Source organism: Rosa chinensis, chromosome 7 (genome assembly GCF_002994745.2).
Source record: "Rosa chinensis cultivar Old Blush chromosome 7, RchiOBHm-V2, whole genome shotgun sequence".
Classification (NCBI taxonomy): Eukaryota; Viridiplantae; Streptophyta; class Magnoliopsida; order Rosales; family Rosaceae; genus Rosa; species Rosa chinensis.
The window spans coordinates 62,983,564-63,004,210 of NC_037094.1; the positions used below are offsets into that span (position 1 = coordinate 62,983,564).

At 41.5% G+C, this 20,647-nt stretch overlaps 1 protein-coding gene across 1 annotated transcript in view; it reads left to right on the top strand.

Annotated features, from left to right (window-relative positions):
• The window catches only part of LOC112175723 (chaperone protein dnaJ 1, mitochondrial), a 75,582-nt gene extending 60,513 nt beyond the window's left edge, over positions 1-15,069 (top strand). The window contains exon 18 of the mRNA XM_024313450.2: positions 14,948-15,069. Within this exon, the coding sequence (XP_024169218.1) occupies positions 14,948-14,975 (28 nt within the window). The 3' untranslated portion in view covers positions 14,976-15,069. The remainder of the gene's footprint in view (positions 1-14,947) is intronic.
• The last annotated feature ends 5,578 nt before the right edge of the window (positions 15,070-20,647 follow it).

Consider the following 20,647-nt stretch of genomic DNA (forward strand, 5'->3'; position numbering starts at 1 on the left):
GGTTGGGGTAGATTTCTGAAAATAGAAATCTACCAACAGTAAATTTCCATTTATATATACAACTTACCATGAACAGTAAATTCCACATTTTTTGCCATAACTTTCGCATACGAACTCCGATTTTTACGCACTACATATGCACGCGCTCGGTTTAACGTCCCCAACAACTTTCATGAAGGAAATTTTCTCAAATTTTGACCCGAACAAAAAGTCGACTTTTAGTGCCACTAAACGTACTGAAACGATAGTAAAAGTGAAAATAAAAGTCGTTTACCGTCCAAATGACTAGTAAACTGGTAATTGAGATACGGGTCGTTACAATTCCGATTCTTTTATGTGTTAGTAAACGTAGGAATAGTTTTACCCAAGGTTCTAAAAAACGCTAGGCGCTAGTCGGGCGGAAACCCGGAGACTAGCGCCTAGGGGCACTACCACAAATATGGCCTATAGATACCATTTTTTCCCCACTTTTGCAGGAATGGTGGCAGCACTCAACAATTGTTTCCAATACTTGTGTTTGTTGATATTAAATAGGTTAATGACCCACAAATGAGAATTTATTGGTGTGCTTTGAAAGTCACCATTAGTTTGAAAGGTGAGAGTTAATTGTTTATAATTTTTTTCTAATAACTTTTGTTAAGCAATAATATTGTGTAATAAAATATCATTAAAAAATTATATTGTGCTGCACTCCTTAATTAAAGATGGGGAGATATCTTGGGAGACTAATGGTGGTTGGAAATCTCAAATTTTGACAACCCAGAATCCCAGATGGCAATTTGGGTGTATCTTCTTCTTACCAAAAGTTAGCCGGTTCTTCCCGCCTTTTCTACATGTTTTGTCCTCCTCCATCAATTGACTCGATCATTTGGAAGAGTTACATTGAATAACCCAAAATCGCCGCCTCAACTTTTCACTATTCAAAAGGTATGTACATGAATCACAACTTAGGCCTCATCAAAAAGCCCGCGGATCAAGTGGGCCGATGGAGGCCCGTCGGCCCGGAGGGCTTTTAGCCCGGCCCGGCCCGTCAAAAAACCCGCAAAAGCCCGCCTTGGTGGGCCGAGGGCCGGCCCGCCTAAAGCCCGCAAAAACCCGGCCCGGCCCATAGGCCCGGCCCGCCAAAGGCCCGCTAGGCCCGGCCCGTAAAAGCCCGCTAGGCCCGGCCCGTAAAAGCCCGTAAAATATTATATATATATATATATATTTGTAGTTATGTGTGTGTGTTTATAAATATATATACACACACACACATAGATGTATATATTTGTGTGTGTTTATATATATATATATATATATGTGTGTGTGTGTGTGTGTTTATATATATGTATATATATTTATATATGTGTGTGTGTTTATATATATGTATATATATATTTATATATGTGTGTGTGTTTATATATATAATATATATATAGAGATATATATATGTGTGTGTGTGTGTGTGTTTATATATATGTATATATATATTTATATATGTGTGTGTGTTTATATATATAATATATATATAGAGATATATATGTGTGTGTGTGTGTTTATATATATGTATATATATATTTATATATGTGTGTGTGTGTTTATATATATAATATATATATAGAGATATATATATATGTGTGTGTGTGTGTGTTTATATATATGTATATATATATTTATATATGTGTGTGTGTGTTTATATATATAATATATATATAGAGATATATATATATATGTGTGTGTTTATATATATGTATATATATTTATATATGTGTGTGTTTATATATATAATATAATAATATATATAGAGATATATATATGTATATGTGTGTGTGTGTGTGTGTGTGGAAGTTCTTATACTTCTATTATTCTATATAGAATATGTGCATATATATATATATATATATATATATATATATTCTACATATCGGTAATCAGTTGACCAATTAGATCGGGTTCAAAACTATGGTGAAATTGACTAAATTTTTAACCACACGCATAATTTATTGTAATAAACTCATCAAACGGTCGGTTTTTCCATTTTATTTGAATTGATATGGGTTGCTCTTTGGAGTGTATGATATATAAATATAGGTTTATAAGAGTAACTAAGTTTGACCTAGTTGATCGAATTCTAAACGATAACCAAATTAGCTGAATTTTCTACAACCACCATAAAACATTACAATCTCTCAATCGAGCGGTTGGTTTTTCTGAATTCATTTTCCACTTCATGGTTGCTTTAGAATGAACCTAAACAATTTAAATGCAATGTATATGTCATACAACTTTAGGAGTAAAATTGGTATATGTCAATGTGTTTGTAATTAAAATTATATTTTTGTATCTTATGTCCAAGTACATCCATAGATGGGATATATACAAACGTGATGTGAAAAAATAAGCACGTTTCGAGGTTGTCACGCCATTGGTCAACCAAGAAAACATATAAGTGACTACGGTTGACCAATTAGATCGGGTTCAAAACTATGGTGAAATTGACTAAATTTTTAACCACACGCACAATTTATTGTAATAAACTCATCTAACGGTCGGTTTTTCCATTTTATTTGAATTGATATGGGTTGCTCTTTGGAGTGTGTGTGATATTATGTAAAATACAAAAATGATATATATGTTTTTAGAAATTAGAATGATATAAAAATAACCGTTGGATTTGGAAAGGGAATCCAATGATTCCAATCCTAATTTTCTACCGTTGGATTTGGAAAATGGAGACCACCTGTCTCACTCTCACAGTCTCTGAGTCTCACACCAGCGTATACGTATTGCCGTATTTGACCTAAAATCAAAACCCTATCTCCCTATCGCTATTTCACGACTTTTCTCTCTCGACTCAGGTCACTCAGCCGCTGTCTCCAACCCTCCATCCATTGCCTCCAGGCCTCCGTCTCAGTCTCGACCACGGCCTCAGTCTCCGATCGACCACGGCCTCAGTCCATTCACTCAGATCGACCACGGGCTCTGTCTCATTCTCTCAGATCGACTCACTCTCACACGGCCTCCGTCTCAGTCTCCGATCGACCACGGCCTCAGTCCATTCTCTCAGATCGACCACGGGCTCTGTCTCATTCTCTCAGATCGACTCACTCTCACACGGCCTCCGTCTCAGTCTCGACCACGGCCTCAGTCTCCGATCGACCACGGCCTCAGTCTCCGATCGACCACGGCCTCAGTCCATTCTCTCAGTCTCGACTCACTCTCACACGGCCTCCGTCTCAGTCTCGACCACGGCCTCAGTCTCCGACCACCACGGCCTCAGTCCAGCCCTTCGACTCTGTCTCAGTCTCGACCAAGTCTTTTTCGATTGTAATGGAGTTTTGATCTGCCACTTATTAATTTTTATGTAGTTGTTGTACGATTAATTATTTGCTTGTTTTGATTGTGATCTCTTACATTGCAGGATGAGTAAGAGCAAACAAAGGATCAGCCTTGGTTTGAGAAAAATCAAAACTTTGTTTTCTGAGGTGTTAATCGAGCAGGTACTGGTTTTGTTGATGTTTTTGGTCAGTGGTTTTGTTTCACATGTGTTGTTAAGATTATAAGGAGTTATATGTGTGAAGTGGTTCATTTGAAACTGTGAGTTGCTTGCTATTACTAAAATTTGCAGATTAGATATATGTAACAGTAATAAGCATGTTCAATTTTATGCCCAAGTAGAAATAAAGCTGGAGTTTTAGGTATTCTGTGTAGTCCGTGCATTACAAATAAGTGGCTCATTTCAAGAATTTTTTGCAGGGATGTACCAATTATGCAGGGCTGCAGGCAGATTCTAAGTGTGAACCTCAATGATACCAAGTCTGAATGGAAGACAATATGCTTAATTAGATAAATTCATAGAAATTGTATTAATAATTTGCTTTCGTTCTAAGTTGTAATTTGTAAATTGGGACACTTTGTATTCTGTCTTTTTATTTTAGTACATTAAAACGGGCGTGGGGATGAGCCTCCTAGTTCGGCTAGGTTCCAAACCCCTTAAAATTTTAAAAGGAAAAAAATAGCATCCTTAATATGACCTGAGATGATCTAGAAGCAAGATTAGTTGAATGAGGTTGAGTAAAATTAGTTGATGTGGATGAGGCTAAATATTGCACAATAAAATGCATTATAGAAAAGCCCGGCCCGGCCCGAAAAAAGGTGGGCTACCCGGCCCGGCCCGAAAAAGCCCGCAAGGCCCGCCTTATATGGACGGGCTTGGATCCGTTGATTTACAATGAAGCCCGGCCCGGCCCGGGCCCGCTATGAATGGGCCGGGCCGGGCCCGGCCCGGCCCGTTGATGAGGCCTATCACAACTTTCTTTCATATTCCTGTCTGTATCGATGGGCATATAATCCTGAACCGTTCTGATAATTCCTTCCCAATTACATGGTAGTTGGAAGATAGGAAGTGCCAACTACTGGGTTATAAATAAAGAATAATACTTGATTGATTATCTCCCCCGAATTGATCCATCAATTCCCTCTCCTAATCTATTCTTTATCTCTCTGTTCTATATAGACTTCTATCTTTATTTTACTGATTTGAGTTTTTTTAATTTTGTAGTTACAATGGATAAATCCTGGGTAAAGTGTAATAGGTGTAGCACTGAATATCTTGTTGGTATGCATAATTTTGTTCAACACTCATTGCGCGTTGCTGGACGAGATGGGCTGATTAAGTGTCCATGTCGAATTTGTTGCGACCGGGATTCATTTAGTCCTGCTACGGTGAAGGAGCACTTGAAGGTGGATGGCATGGATCCTGTTTATGAGGATATGTTGGGGGTTGATCATGGTGAGGCTCTACCAGAGCCTGTATTCGTTGATGAGATGGAACAAGAATATGAGGTCCAAGATGAACCTTTAGACATGCTTCATATGTTGACTGATGTATTTGCCACCAACAGTCCTTGTCATTCACCGTATGTTGGTGAGGACGGTTCACACACTAATGTGAGACCATCAGATGCAGAGAGATTTTACAATTTGATTGAAGAGGCTAACATAAGTTTGTACCAAGGTTGTACTAAAATGGGCAAACTGGAATTAATTCCTTGTCCGCTTGTACCAGATCAAGTGCATTACAGGGTCGTCCGATAAGTCTTTGTCCCTCAACTTAAAGTTGATTAAAAGCATACTTCCAGATGGTGAGACATTACCTTGTAGTTTGTATCAAACAAAGAAGTTAATCACTGGTCTTGGTTTAACTTATCAGAAGATTGATGCGTGTCCAAATGACTGCATTCTCTACTGGAAAGATACAGCGAATCTTGAGTATTGTCCCTCATGTGGAGAAAGCAGGTATCTAGTAGATACAATTGATGACAATAACCAGACTAGGAAAGTTTTAGCCAAAATATTGAGGTACTTCCCAATTATACCACGTCTTCAGCGCCTTTATATGTCGAGGGTAACATCTAAGTTTATGTCGTGGCATGGCACTGAAAGACCAAAAGATGGGTTAATGAGACACCCAGCAGATTCTCCCACTTGGAAAGAGCTGGACAGATTACATCCCTCTTTTGCAAGAGATATGCGTAATGTTCGCTTGGGTTTAGCAAGCGATGGTTTCAATCCTTTCGGGCAGATGAGCTTGTCCCATAGCACTTGGCCTGTTGTGATAGCCATTTACAATCTCCCTCCTTGGTTGTGCATGAAGAAGCCATACATGCTGTTGTCACTTATAATTCCAGGTCCAAAGGCTCCCGGGAATGACATTGATGTGTATTTAGCTCCTTTGATTGATGAACTCAAATCTTTATGGGAAGTTGGCATAGAAACGTATGATGTGCACGCAAAAGAAAGTTTCACCATGAGAGCAGCACTTTTGTGGACAATAAATGATTTTCCGGCATATGCTAATCTATCAGGTTGGAGCACAAAGGGATACAAGGCTTGTCCAAATTGTGGTGATGACTCTACCTCATTTCGGTTAAAGCACAGTCAAAAGATATGCTACATGGGAAACATTTCCTTCCGATCAACCATCGGTGGCGAACTCATCGATGACCTTTTAATGGAAAAGAGGAACACAGAACTGCTCCTATTCCACTTTCAGTTCACGAATCTCTCATCCAATTTTCTGGCTTGCATTCAAGTTTGGTAAAGGGACTAACGTTCGATCGGCTCGAAAGAAGAAAGGGACACCGGCTGCCTATTCTGGACAATGGAAAAAAAAGAGTATCTTTTACCAGTTGCCATATTGGAAAGATTTGCTTCTCCGTCACAATTTAGACGTGATGCATATAGAAAAAAATGTTTGTGAGAGCATTGTTGGAACACTATTAGGGATTGATGGAATTGAATACAGCAGCACTGCAATCTAAGGTTAGGCTTGCATTACTAACATCCTATATAGTGATTACATTTCGATCTGCAGTGGTTTTAATTGTGACATTATCTTAATTGTAGGATACTTGTGACAAGGAATTTAAGTTTAGTGAACTGAAAGCTCTTTTTTTTTTTTGGATATAGAACTGAATGCTCTTGGGATGCACAAGTTTGTGCGTTTTGTTGCGTATGCAAGAATGGGTGGATAGTCTTCACAGTTTTTGTGAGCCACTGTATTGTTAATAGGCAGCAGCATTATTATCATAAGGTACTTATTTGTTTTTAAAAGACTACCTAAACCTTATTCGATCATGTGATATATCTGGTTTTGTTTGTTTTTTTTATGTATCACAACTTGCTCATATGATTAGGCATGTTTATCTTGGCACCAAACTGAACTATATTGTAATATGTTCAAGTATTGCAGAATCATGAAAATCATAATATTTAACATGTAGGTAAATAAAAAACTATATTAGACATGATCACAACATGGAAAACTACAGAAGCAGAAACAGTACATCATATTGAAATAACCAATTGTCATGAGCAGTTGAAAATCAGAAACATGCATTTGCAATGCAAGAAAATCTCTATTAGCTGCCACTTGAAATTGGAAGAAAACCCAGTAGCAACAGGTCCATTTCCGCAGTACCATATGTGTCTTAATACTCCAACAAAATACTCTCATCTCTTCTTCATATGGTCTTCGGATGTGATTTAGGGAATTTTGATTCACCCGGATTCACAAGAGGCCTTGGCCTACGATAGATTCGGCTATGCTCACATGTATTGCTACCTTTTCTAACATCCTTAGGAGTGTCAGGAACATCATATAAAACTTCTGTCTTACCAGTAATTGTAGCGTCCGTAGGCGCAACATTGCCATTGAAAGTACCAAAGTTGTGAGGCTCATTGATGTTGATCCTTAGATCAGAATGTGCTGCTTCATTTACGATCGGAAGATTCCGAGCAACACCTGGTTGGAATACGAGTGGATACATAAGATTGAGCATCGTGTTACGAATTGCATCGTTGCCGGTAGTTTCTCTATATTGATCAAAATCCAAATGACGTCTTAACCTTGCCTTTGCTGCTTCTGATAAAGGCTCTCTTGTGGATGCCATGGTGGATATCTTGGTGTAAGAACTTGTAAGACTCAAATAATGCAGAAAGATCGTATAGAGCCTGCATATCACTTTTATTTGGAAGGGAAAGTCCATTTTTAATAGTGGACAGATGTTGAAATCATAAGGCCTAATAAAGATAATGGACACATGTTGAAATCAAAATGAAGGAATATCTGCTATCTGTCAAGTTCCTGACAAACATCTGATAAAGGGGAGGAATCTTATCTTTTGGCTTGGTATCAAAGATAGATATCAACAGGAACAAGAATAATGGTCAACATAACAATATAAAAACGTAGCAATGAAATTGAATATCCCATTTATTCTTTGAATTTAAATACGTGCATCTTAACGGGAGGTGTATTTTGTTGCATGTGCTCTGTGTATAACCATTGGTAATTAGCCTTTTACATGTGTCCATTAAAGGACCACAGATACAGTAGGAGATTAGATATTTGAATTATTACCGTAAAGGTTGAGCGGCAAAAGTTATGAGATTGCCTCTCAAAAACATCACTTATTTTGATTAATTGGTCACTGTGGCTTTACTTATCTTCTAATAGAAGATGTAAACAGGCTTTCATACTGAGTTTATGGTTTGCAGAAGAAAGAGACAAGTACCAGACTACCAGTTCAAACATTTTATTGGAGATACCTAGGAATTGGTGGAAGCTGCTCAAGCAGTAGAGGTATATAGCTTGTGACTGTAATAAAAAAAGTACCAAAGTCTAGAAACTAATGCATGTTACTTTTTAAATGTCTGTTCAAAGTGATAATATATTTCAGGCATTTTGGTTCTTCAAGGTTGCTTGTGTAAGATACATGTTAATTTGGGAAATGAGTGTTCATCTATTGTTTTTGTTGTTGTTGCTCAGGTTATGATAATTAAATATATGAGTACAGTGTGTTCTTGAAAATGATACTTGTAATATACTTGGTCTGTATTTGTTCATTCAGTTTACAAGTTCATGTTTGTAATGAGTACTAACATACTTGTACATGTTGATGAGCTTCGTAGATGGATGCATACATGGAAGTTGATGCTGAAGATGATGGCAATGCCATAGAGATGGGTCTCTCATATGAGGAAACTCAACAAACTACCATCAACGATGTGCACAATGATATGGAGTATTTTGTGACTGAAGCTATACATGACACGTATTCTGAAGATGAGGATGGTAATACAGCGAACAGACCACGAGGAAAGAACAAGCCAAATTGGGGAAGAAGAGGTTCTCTTGAGATCATGAAATTTAACAATCATGGTCAAGCAGTGGAACCAGAACTAACAGTTGCAAGGTGGCAACGTCATTTGGGTCAAATGGTGAAAGACCACACTCTTTTTGGTCTAGATGTTTTGGACTGGCGTGAGTTTAGGAAAAGCAAAGCTCTAGATGAGGCTTGGTCCAGGATAAAGGTAAAATCTAAGCTGGTAATTCATTTCGTAAACTCAATTTTTTGTATATGCTAATACCTTATTGCAGTAGTTGGGAATTAACCTATTTCGCATATTTTCTGGTAACACTTATTTGTACCACTAGAGAACCATTGATTGGTCTGATCCGGATACTAGAAAGAAAATTAGGAAGATACGATATACAACGGAGAGAAAATTGAATGATCGCTGGAAGCACTACAAAGCAACACTTCGACAGGTTTGGTATGCTCCAAACTGGAGAACTGAGGAGCGTTTCCAGTGTGGTGATAAAAGGGTAAACAATACTCAATGGGCCAAACTCGTTAACTATTGGGAGACGCCAAAGGGACAGGTATTTGACTCTTTAATATGCCATATATACATGTATTTACACATGAAACACTACCTGCATGTACATACACAGGTTTTATACATAGTTTGTAGTTACATGAAACTTGCGTATATAGTACTGTATAGTTCTTTCAGTTTATAAGCTAAGAGTACAAGGAGGAAAAATGTTATTTTTACGTAGGTTAGGGCATGACAGATATATAAGTGGAATGGAAAGTACCGAGGAGAGTTTCACATATAGGAGGCAAAATAAGTTGTGTGGGAACTGGGATTACTGTGTCAGGTCAAGAAAGAAAACTAAAGACTGGGATTGTGCATGTATCATCGACACTATGTATGACATATATGGAAACTAAGTGATCAATGATATAGTTAGGTTACCGTATTGATGTGATCCTATATGCATGACAATTGATTGTTTGTACTGATGCAGCGCCGAACAATTGCAAACAAGGGCAATCGTGCAAAGAAACGAATGAGCCACACAACAGGAACAAGAACGTTTGCTCAAGTGAGGAACCAATATGTAAGCAGTCCATAAACAAGAATATTATAAACTGCTATTCATACAACAAAATTTAATGATATATGTGCTGATAGTAGATCTGAGGTTAGGGATTGAGAGCAGAAGAGAGAAAAGGTTGAAGGAAGAAGACGAAGTTGTATTGATTAGGCTTGATGATTACATCTGTCTCATTACATTGTATTTATGGATGAGTACATAACTATTGCTTAGGCTCTGAGCTAGTGTGATTAACTAGCTAAACCACTTTCTGTTTTGGTTAACAGACTACTAACAACCCTCAAGTGAATTTGGCTGACTTTGCTTCTTTGTTGACATTTTCTTGACTCTCCTCTTCATTTGTATCTAGTCTACAACATGAAAATACTTATACAACACTCAAGATGGTGCTAACAATTCATATAACCTTTGGTTGCAGAAGAGAGAACATGAAGGTCTGGAACCTAATAGATGCACCTTGTTTGAGCTAACCCACACACGATCCAATGGGAAGCCTGTGGATAAAGAGTCAGAGAAAGCAATGGTGAGTTAACTACATTTTTCAATCTGTCCAGTTTATGATATATGTGTGTGTGTGTGTGTGTGTATAGACTCACACACCATAATACTATTTACACAGTTTGAAATGATCCTATTTATACTTTGATTGATCTCTATCCAACAAAATTAATTTGCCCAGAGTTTTACACGTTTTGCACTATGAAGTTAGTTGTGGATCAGTTTGGAGGGTTTGGGTTTGCACTCATCGGGCTCATCACATGCATTAACCGACCTCACATTATTGATTATAAACTGAAAGTGTCTATCAGATAGGCCTTTGAGTAATGGAAACAAATTCGAATTGAGAATATATGCATTTGTGTTTAATTACTATATGGTTGTCTTCTCTAGATGGATATGAGGCAGAAGATCAGTGGCATCAAAGATGCTAAAAGAGCAAATCAGCTTCCTGAAACCATTAGTAACATTGAGATAAGTGAAGTGTATGCTTCTGTGCTTGGAAAGGAGAAATATGGAGTAGTTAGAGGATTTGGGTTAGGAGTCCGACTTCATGATGTCCCTGATGTGTTGGTGAAAAACGGAAGTGCTCAATTGCAGGTTCAAGCACTGAGAGAAGAACATGAGAAGGAATTGGATTGCATTAGGAAAGAGAGCCAAGAGAGAGAAGATAAGCTAAGAGAGGATATGAATAAGCAAGCGATGACGACAACTGATAAAATGAAACAACTGGAGATGCAATTGCAGAAGCAACAAGCTATGTTTGAAAGGTTACTCACTGCAGGGTTATCTCCTAATAATATTATCCCAATGTGTGGTCCAACAAATCTGAGTTTTCCATCTGGAATAGGGACATACAGCAGCTCCCTCCCAACATCAAGTGTTGAGGAAATTGAAACACCTCTTGTGCCAATCCCTCCTTCCATTGTGCAGCAAAACATGCAAAGCTTGGATGAGGTTTATAGGCCACAGCTTCCTACAACAGTAGCTACTATGTTGTGAATCCTCATAAGTTGGTTAGAATTTCTCAAGTTTATGCATTTCTCTTTTATGTTTTGTTGGTGCTGATATAGCTTGCTGAAATGGGAAGTATTGGTGATGCTGAAGTAAAAGAGAAATGCATATGTTTTGTGAAGGAATTATGATCAAGTTCATTTTGTTTCTACTTGAGATCAACACAGGAAGGTTGTTTATTAGCATGGATGCTCTGTAATGCAGGTTTAAGCAGGTTGAACAATGACTATTTGTAATTGATGTATATGCTGTAAACTTGGGCACGTTGCTATATATCTATCAACTTGTTTCTTGCACGATTGTTAGTACTTCATATAGCTTATGAATTTCATATTAATTGTTACTGGAATATATTGACAAACCTCCATGGGAATGCAGATATCGTTAAAATGAATGGTTGAACAGTACCAAATAGAATTTACGATTTCAAAAGAAATGAATAAATGGATTAAATCAAAATAAATATGCATTAATATTTTATAATTAAAATAAATATAGGACTTTCACCATTTGCTTTAATAGTGAGTTGATATAAATAACAATTAAATATAACACTCACCAATTTTAATTATAGTGGTATTCTGATCGTTTTTGTCAATTATTTCCAATAGTTGACTATTATATGGTCTCCACCAATTACAACAATGGTGTGTTGATCCATACTCACCAATCATGTGAACAGTACTAAACAGTGCTGGCACCAACAAAATGATAGTGACCCATGGGTGTTTGTCACGGCATCTTTAGCAACCCCTAAACCAATAGTGACTGGGCTGGTGTGTATTGCCTTTACACACCATTCATTGGTGGTCTGAAGCCCAACACACACCAATAACAAAAGTGTGTAAAGCCCAACTTTGTGGTAGTGGGGCCTAGGCGGTTTTTAATTTTTTTAATTTTATTGTTATTTTTTATAACATATAATTTTATAAATAAAAATTAACCATTAATTTAATAACCAATCAACCATTTCTATATATACACTTCAGTTTACCAAAACAGATTAAAAAATGAGCATACAACCTATCAATTGATTTAACTCCCATCCAAATTACCAAAACAGATGCTATTCATTTCCCATCCAAAACTGCCAAATTTCATTATTTCAAACCAGAGATAGTAACCAAACTCCAAAACAAACTATCAATTGATTCATACTCCCATCCAAATTACCAAAGGTCCAAAACAGATGCTATTCAATTCCAAAATTGCCAAATCTCATTATTTCGAATAAGAAGTCAAAACAGATACATAAACTAAACTAATATAGCAACTTTTAGTACAAAGCAACTTAGTAATTCATATTACCCATTACTCCATTAGTACACAACAACTTCTTCTTCGTGTTCTAATGTACGACTACCCATTACTCCATTAGTACATAGCAACTTAGTAATTCATATTACCAAACTAATATACATAACAGAAACACAGTGAATTTCTAAATTGGATCAACGAGGGTGAACTACATAATACCAATGGTGGTGAGTCGTGAGTGGTGAGGACGAGTTTGACTTGGAATGTTGGGCACCGTGTTCTTGAGCTGCTTTAAGAACCTTTTTGGGTTCAACAGGATCCTTTGGTGCTCTTTGGTGCTCTCGTCAATAATTTTGATTCACCCAAAACCCAAAACAAAATAAAAAATAAAATACCCATCACTCCATCAGCGACTACCAGATCTACAGATTACCAGCAAATCAGCGACTACCCATCACTCCATCAGTTAAACCCAGAAAGGTAGAATTTCGACTTACCACTTTACCAGAAAATCAGCGACAGTCATGGGCATATGGCGTCATCGGCAACTCGGAGAGAGGCTGAGAAGAGAGGGCCTGTGCGGCCGTGCCGGAAAGAGGGAGAGAGAGGAGCGATGGGCCAAACGGCGATTTAGAGTTTTAGCGTTTTAGGTTTCGTCAATTTGGTTTTAAGGATTGAAAGGTTATAAAAAGAAATGGAGGAAACGCCTAGGCCCTAACCGCCAAGCGCCCAGCCAGACCCGCCTAGGCCTACTAGGCTACCGATTTTCAGCCCGACGCCTAGCTTGATTGACTAGGCCAAAAGAAGAACGGCATGGAGCGCCTAGGCGGCCACCTAGGCCGATTTTTAGAACCTTGGTTTTACCCCGTAATCATTCCCTCTCATTCCAAGTAAGTAAACGTGCCCTTAGTTATTTCATGTCACAATATATATATATATAGATATAAGTTTCTTATAAAAAATAGCAGAGCTCTTTTTCCCCAATTTTTGGCGCGTGTCAATAACTAAAGTAATGCTTGAGTGCTACGTGTCATGTAATTTTGTACAAGTCAAGTATTAAATTTTAGGATTAAGTACACTTTCCACCCCTGTTCTTAAAATTTCAATTTTGTTTCTTCTCTTCTAATTTGAACAATAAGTTAACTCATATCTTTTGCATTTTTGTCAATGTAAATCCTCCATTCATGTTGATAAATGTAATTGGTGGAAAGCATCATAACATGCTCCTCACATATTTGAAGGTTAAATCGATGTTATTTCATCCTCAGAATAGCTTCGATTCAATGGATGCGGTTGCAAGATTGGATCTTCCACCTCCTGCCCCTTTACATGGGGGAGGACTAGGACTGCTTGAAACTTTTTCCTGATATGGTTAGCCAGTACTCCCTGAAATCAAGTCACAACCCAGAACCCTGGTCCAAAGTTCTGGCTGTGACTTCTTGACTTTGTTGACAAGCAAACAGGTGGTAGTCAGTCTAGTAAATAGACAGCAGGAAAACAGTCTAGCAAGTCTGAGTTGGTGGCTTACGTCAACAGCCGAGCAAGATGAGAAAAGATTTACCATTTGAGGATTTTGGCCTGCTGCTCTAATCACTCCAACTCGAGGGAAGCTTGCGAGGCCATAGATTCAGTTGAATATATTGCATGCTGGGAACCCCAATGAGGAACTAGTTACATAGCCTAATGTGGTTTTCTGCCAATTCGATTTAAGATATCAAGATGGAGTTTTCAAATTGACACATTCAAAATTATGAGGTTGACAATACTTAGATTAGAAACAAAAGCATGCAATTGAAACATTTAGTATCCCAATTGGAAAGAAAATGGAAACCTGTTTCACCAACAAATATGTGAAAAATATATTACATTAGAAAAGAGTGCATATGATCCAAAAAAGGCAGAAATTGTACCGAATTTAAATTCACTAATTGACACCCTAGTGTGTTGATCAACTCTCTCTCTCTCTCTCTCTCTCTCTCTCTCTCTCTCTATTTAGATCATGGGGTGCTAGCCGTTGGATATAAATAGTTGTATCTTAGAACAGTACTTTGAAACGCCACTGATCTCTCTCTCTCTCTCTCTCTCTCCCCCCCCCCCCCCTTCCCTCCTTTCTTTTTATTTAGTTCATGGGGTGCTAGCCATTGGATATAAATAGTTGTATCTTAGAACAGTTCTTTGAAACACCTCTGATCTCTCTAGTCTTTTGTTTAGGGTTTCCAATTTTCCCTTTTTCTATTTGGATTGGTCGGGGTTATCCCATGATTTTTCCAATGGTCGGGGTTTCCAATTTTTCCTTTTTCTTTAAAGCATGTAATTTTCTGCTAGCATTGGTTTCAAGCATTTTAGGTTGCTTTCCCATTATTACAAATTGAAGTCAAACAAGCCTAAATATTTGTTGTCAGTTAGTCACTCTTCTGATAGTGGTGAGTATCTTTAAATGGACAACATGCTTTATCAGCAGCTATCTACTGGTTGAACTTACAGGTTTCAGCGGATAATTGAACGTGTTATGGGTCAGAGATTTGTGCTTGACTTCTCAATATTCTTATTGATCCTTTTTTTGCTGAGCAAAACCACGGGCTGACTGTTGGTGCAAGGTAATTCGATCAAGATACATGTAGAATATCCTCTAAATATTTAGTTTCCTTGTACATATAGATTTTGTCTCTCTGTATAATTGTAGGAGATAGTGTCTTATTAGGATTACTCTTGTATCACTTTATAACCCCTATTCTTTGGGGGTGAATATTATTGAAGCATTCTAAATACCTTGAAGTCTTATTTTCTACTTGGTATCAGAGCAGGTTCAATGCTTGAACTTGCACCGTACTCTGTTGAAACTTCAAACCCGAATTTCGAAGAACATACCTGAATTTCGAAACTCTAAACAATTCTTGAATCACTATCAATCTGACCATCACCACATCAACTTTACCCCTGTTAATGTTTAAAGTTCAGCGGTAGCTAAACCTTTGTTAACGCTGGTCCGATGGGCGGACCGCTACCTATGATACTCTCAAAGCTCCCTATACCTGTCATGTGAAATACAGAGGGCGTCAGAGGGAGACCACGCTGGACGGTCTTCTCTTCTCCGATGCCTAAGTTAGTCAATGTATTTATGTTGACAAAGTAATAGTAGACAAGTATTAAATGCGTAATTTTATGAGGAGAGAGGAGAGAACCTTTTATAGGTGAGGAGAGAGCTGATCTTCTCCATGTTTTCGATGTGGGACTGATATGTTTTAGTCCCAGCTTCTGGAGCTTCTGATGCTATCTTGGCGCAGCGCGTCCGCGGTGATTTGGGTGCAAGCCGGGGCTCAGGCGGTAGCCTGCTTGGCTGTGTTCCCGTAGGTCACTCCTTTAGCGGGAGTTGGTACCGCTGGGGGTAGCATAAGCGTGGCTCATTATAGCTAATTATGCTTGCAAATGCCTATGTAAGTACAAGTACCCCAAGTCCCTAGTCAAGGAGGGCAATCTTGGTTGGGGAGTTGCCTAGCGGTTTGAAGTGTTGCTTCCGCCAGTCTTCCAAAATCATAATTAGCGTCAGTGCGTTGTCAACCATGGACTTACTGAACAAATGCTTTATACCCTTTCGGGTGGGCCCCTGCTAGGCCCCCTAGGGAGTCCCCCACTCCCCGGCTAAGATAGACCTCCGTTTGGCCGGTGTATTGTTTGTTGAGGGGATCTGCGCTGAGCAGAGGGTGTTGGGTAGCGAACCCACTCTTTGATACCCAAGTGGCGGGGGTCAACATGCCTGATCAGGGTAGTCGAAGACTGTGTTGACACGTCCCCCTACCTGTCCCGGAGGACCCTGTTTTGACTGCAACGCCGCGTTGCTTTCGTTGTGAAAGTGAGGCATTGCCTCGGGAATTGCGGTTCGCGGGAGTCCCTCCGCTGACTATCAGTGGCTGGCAATGTTACAAGGACCTGTCTGGCGGCAGCCCGGCGAATGGTGTTGCGGTCAGCGATCTTTCTTCCAGGTGCCGAGGGAGAAGTCTCGCTAGCGGCATTGCGCTTAGCGGAGACTAGCTCGCTTGGGAGATGGAAAGAGAGAAGTTCTGCTAGAGGAGTTACGTTAGTGGAGACTATCTCGCTTACAAGATGGAAAGGGAGAAGTTTCGCTAGCGGAGTTGCGCTTAGCGGAGACTATCTCGCTTGCAAGATGGAAAGAGAGAAGTTCCGCTAGCGGAGTTGCGCTTAGCGGAGACTATCTCGCTTGCAAGATGGAAAGGGAGAAGTTCCGCTAGCGGAGTTGTGTTTAACAGAGACTATCTCGCTTGCAAGATGGAAAGGGAGAAGTTCCGCTAGCGAAGTTGCGCTTAGAAGAGACTCCGTCGATTCGTAGTCTTCCTCGTCAGTGGTTACTTCGGGTAGACGCTTCGTTTGACAATGCCCGACACGTGGTAGTCACATATTGGGTTAGCGTGTGTGATAACGTCTTTTCAGCACGCCCGTCTCTTCGCCATTAATGCGAGTAGTTATTGATATTGTAACCGAGGCGTCGCCTCGGTTAATCTGGAGAGTAAGTGCGTTTGTAGGGCACGTGTACGGTTGTGGTGCGATGTCGTTTTTCAGTGGACGGCCTAGATTAGTTTGATGTTGACATAAAAGAGAGGGAAACCTGGAGGTTTGACACTTCGTACTTTTTATATAGTGTCGTTGTCTTCAAGCTTCGCCCTGCTTTCCGAGAAGGAGATTGCTACCATTCCGTGAAGTTATCGATCTTTGAAGCACAAAGATCTCCTGCAGTGAAGAGAAGCTCCTTCGGTCGCACCAAAGCCTTCACCTTTGAGGTTGGTACTCTGAATCCCATCCCTGTTTTATTGGATTTCTGTGTTTGCTTTTGTCAGTTTCTGGGTTTTTGGATTTGGGGTACTATCTGTTCCTCCCTGGTGTGCTCCGAGGGTGTAAAGCGAGTTTTGGGGATGGGTTTTGGTGTTGGATAGAGAGTTGGGGTTTAGGGATTTGCTGGATGGTCGAATCTAGGTTGAGTATATGGGTGCGTTTTGTTTTTGTTTTGGTATTTTCTGGGCAATTGTTCTTGATGCTCCTGGATGCAACTGATAAAGGGATAGCTTAGATCCTATGCAAACTGACTGGTTTGAGTTTTAGGGTTTTGGGATGGCTAGAGTCGTAGAAATCTTGAGCGGTGAGGGTTCCGGGTCTGACGAGTGGCTCAACGTGGCGGATAGGGTGTTTATTGACTCGTTGCGTCCGTCTGCCCCTACAGGAACTTCCCGGTCCGAACCGATAGACATTGCACCACTACAGACCATGCCCTGGGAAGTTACCATGGGTCTTGCTGGTCGTCCTGAGAGTTCTAGGGCAGGAGAGGATGCCGTTACTCACAAAAGGCGGGAGGAGAGGATGGCGAGCAATAGCGCCGCTAGCGGCTCTGCTGATGGGGTGAGGGAGGCTGGCGGGGAAAAGGTTGGGTCAGCCTGGGTTCTCCGCGACGGTACAGCGGTTGACGAGGCTGGAGGGCCGATGACGGTGGCCGCCGTCAACCGTGTGAAGCGGGTGTTCCGCCTGCCAGGCCCTGTGAAGCTGCGACCGCCGCTGAAGGATGAGAGAGCGTCGGTCTTGCTAGCCGGTCATGCCGCCGTGCACGAGGTGATCTTCCGCCAAGGAGTGACATTCCCTCTACTGCCAAATCTCCATATTTTGGTTTGCGAGTTTGGCCTCGTTTTTTGGCAGATTTGCCCTAACATGTGGCGGTTGCTGATGGCGCTCAACTCGCTATGGCGGTTGTCCAGCTGTGAGGGTCCAACCGTGGCGGAGGTGTTACACTTCTATGAATTAATATACGTGCGGCGCCAAGGTTGTAGTGGGCAGGTGAACCTGAGTCGTCGTTAGGGGGCGCCCAAATTAGTCGAGAATTTGAAGGATTCCATGTCACCTTGGCGGGGGACTTTCTGCGTTGCCACCGCCGGATGGGAGTATCAAGCGGGGTCGAATGAGGGGGAGCCGACATTCAGGATTAAGTCGGAATTCCAACCTATTCGAGGTTGTCGCTGGCTTCCGCTGCTCAGGGTTGGTTTTTGTTGAACAATAATTCCTGTTGTAGTGACTCGGTTTTTTTTGTTTTGTGTAGTGGGTCTGCGCTATAACCTGATGCATGACGAAGAGTGCCGCGTGGCGAGAATTAGAGGCTGTTGGCAGAACCGCAACCTGCTAGATCTTCGCCTACTCACCGGGTGGGTGTAAGTACCATCCGCGGATGTGTGTTTTAGTTCGTTGTTTTGTCAGGCTAACTGTTTCTTTTGTATAGATTCTCCGTCGGGCAACAGAGCGAGTCGCGAGGCGTTTGAGAAAGCCATGGACCGTGCTGAGATCAACAACTTCTTGGAGAGCATGTACGCCTCTGGGATGGCGGCCCAGAAGACCGTTGTTGATCCTGAAACACTGGCGCTGTGTCAGTCTGAGGTTCCCGTGGTGCTACCGATGCCGCACCACTCTCACCTTGGTACCGACGGTTCGCCCGTCGTTCTGGCGGGAACTAACGTGGACCGTGGGGCTGCCGGCGAGAACAAGGCTCCGGCTGGAACCGTGCAGCAAAAAGAGAGAATGCCAGCTAGCCTGCGTGGGCCGCAGAAGGAGAAAGTGGTACCGCCGGCGGAAGCAGTCACCATTGCGGGGTTGGGGCCACAGAGGAGGTCGAGGCTTGCCGCCGCTGAATCCACACGGGCGGTGCTTCAGAGGAAGCGTCGCCAAGATGACATCGATGAAGAAGAGGAAGGAGACGACGCGAAGACCATCGGTGCCCCCCAACAGAAGAAGGCAAGAAAGGCTCCGCCCAAGGTGACTGCGCCTGCCAGCGAGGAAGTGCAAATGAGCGACCTGGACTCGTACGCCGAGTTCCTGGTTGACCCGGAGCTTGAGTTTTTGTTCCACCTCTGTGAGAGGCTAGGATTCGGCGGATTGGATGGGACCGTCCGTCCGTCCAATGGTGCTGCAGCAGTTGCCGTTTAGCTTGGCCTTTGGCCACTTGTCCATCGGGTTGCACGAATTCTTCCTGGCGGCTTCGAAGTAGCCCGAGGTCGAGCGGTAGTTGCTGGAAGAGCTCTAAGTCCTGCGGGGGGAACTGGCGGATTCTCAAGCCAGACTGGTGGATAAGGAGCGGTAGCTGATCAAGGCGGAATGCGATGCCTCGGATGCTTGCGGCAAGCTGAAAATTGCCATCGAGCAAAACCTTGAGCGGAATGATCACATCAACCGGCTTCAGCAGGACATAGTTCAACTAAAAGAGCAGATGGCGGCCAAATTCACCGAGGTAAAAAGATTAGAGGGTGTGGCTGCCCAGCTGGTGGCGGAGAGGAGCGGTGCTGAGGCCGCCGCTGTGGATGCCTTTAAGCAGTCTGCGGCGTACAAGCAAGCTTTGATGGATGCGGCGAAGGCCGGTGCTATTGTCAACATGGAGCTTCTGAATAAAAACGCGCCATTGATTGGGCGAAGGCGTCCGGGTCCGCCAGCATACCTAGGAAGCCGTCAGCCCCAGGGGCGGGTCCTTGGCGACTCAGCCCGGCTTGCGCTCCAGCAGTGGGGAGAGTGATGATGACCCGGCGGAAGCCTCCCAGGGGATTCCGGTGCCTACCCAGTCCGAGGTCTCCAGGGCCAATGTTGTGGCAGATCGTACCTGGCCGGACGGGACCATCATGACCCCTAGCGCGCATGGCTCCGACCAAACAAGTCGTATAGGCGCGCGGCAACTGCCGGCCGAGTGTGAGGAGCAACCACCGGTCGAGGGTGAGCAGGGCGGTACTGAAAATTGTTGAAGACGTTGCCCTCGATACCTTTGTATTGTAATACCGCCAAGGCCTGCATATGTACTTTTGCTCTTTTTTTTTTTTTTTTTTTTTTTGTAATTGACTATTTTTGGGCGGGTAGTCCCAACCCTGCATGGATGGAAGTGTGAGAATTTTCAGTGTCGTATGCCTTTTGATTATTTGTTGTTTGAATGTTGCTTTTACCGCTAGAGTTTTGACTGCTGTTTTGTGATTCAATGAAACATTAAAGGGATTAAAATTGTTCCAAGTGCACGATGTTCCAACCCCGCTTTGTTGGCGTTGCCCTTTAATTCTTGTGCTTGAACTTGGCGACAATGGTTTGAATAATTCCTCGTTTCATTGATAACTGATATGTCAGTGT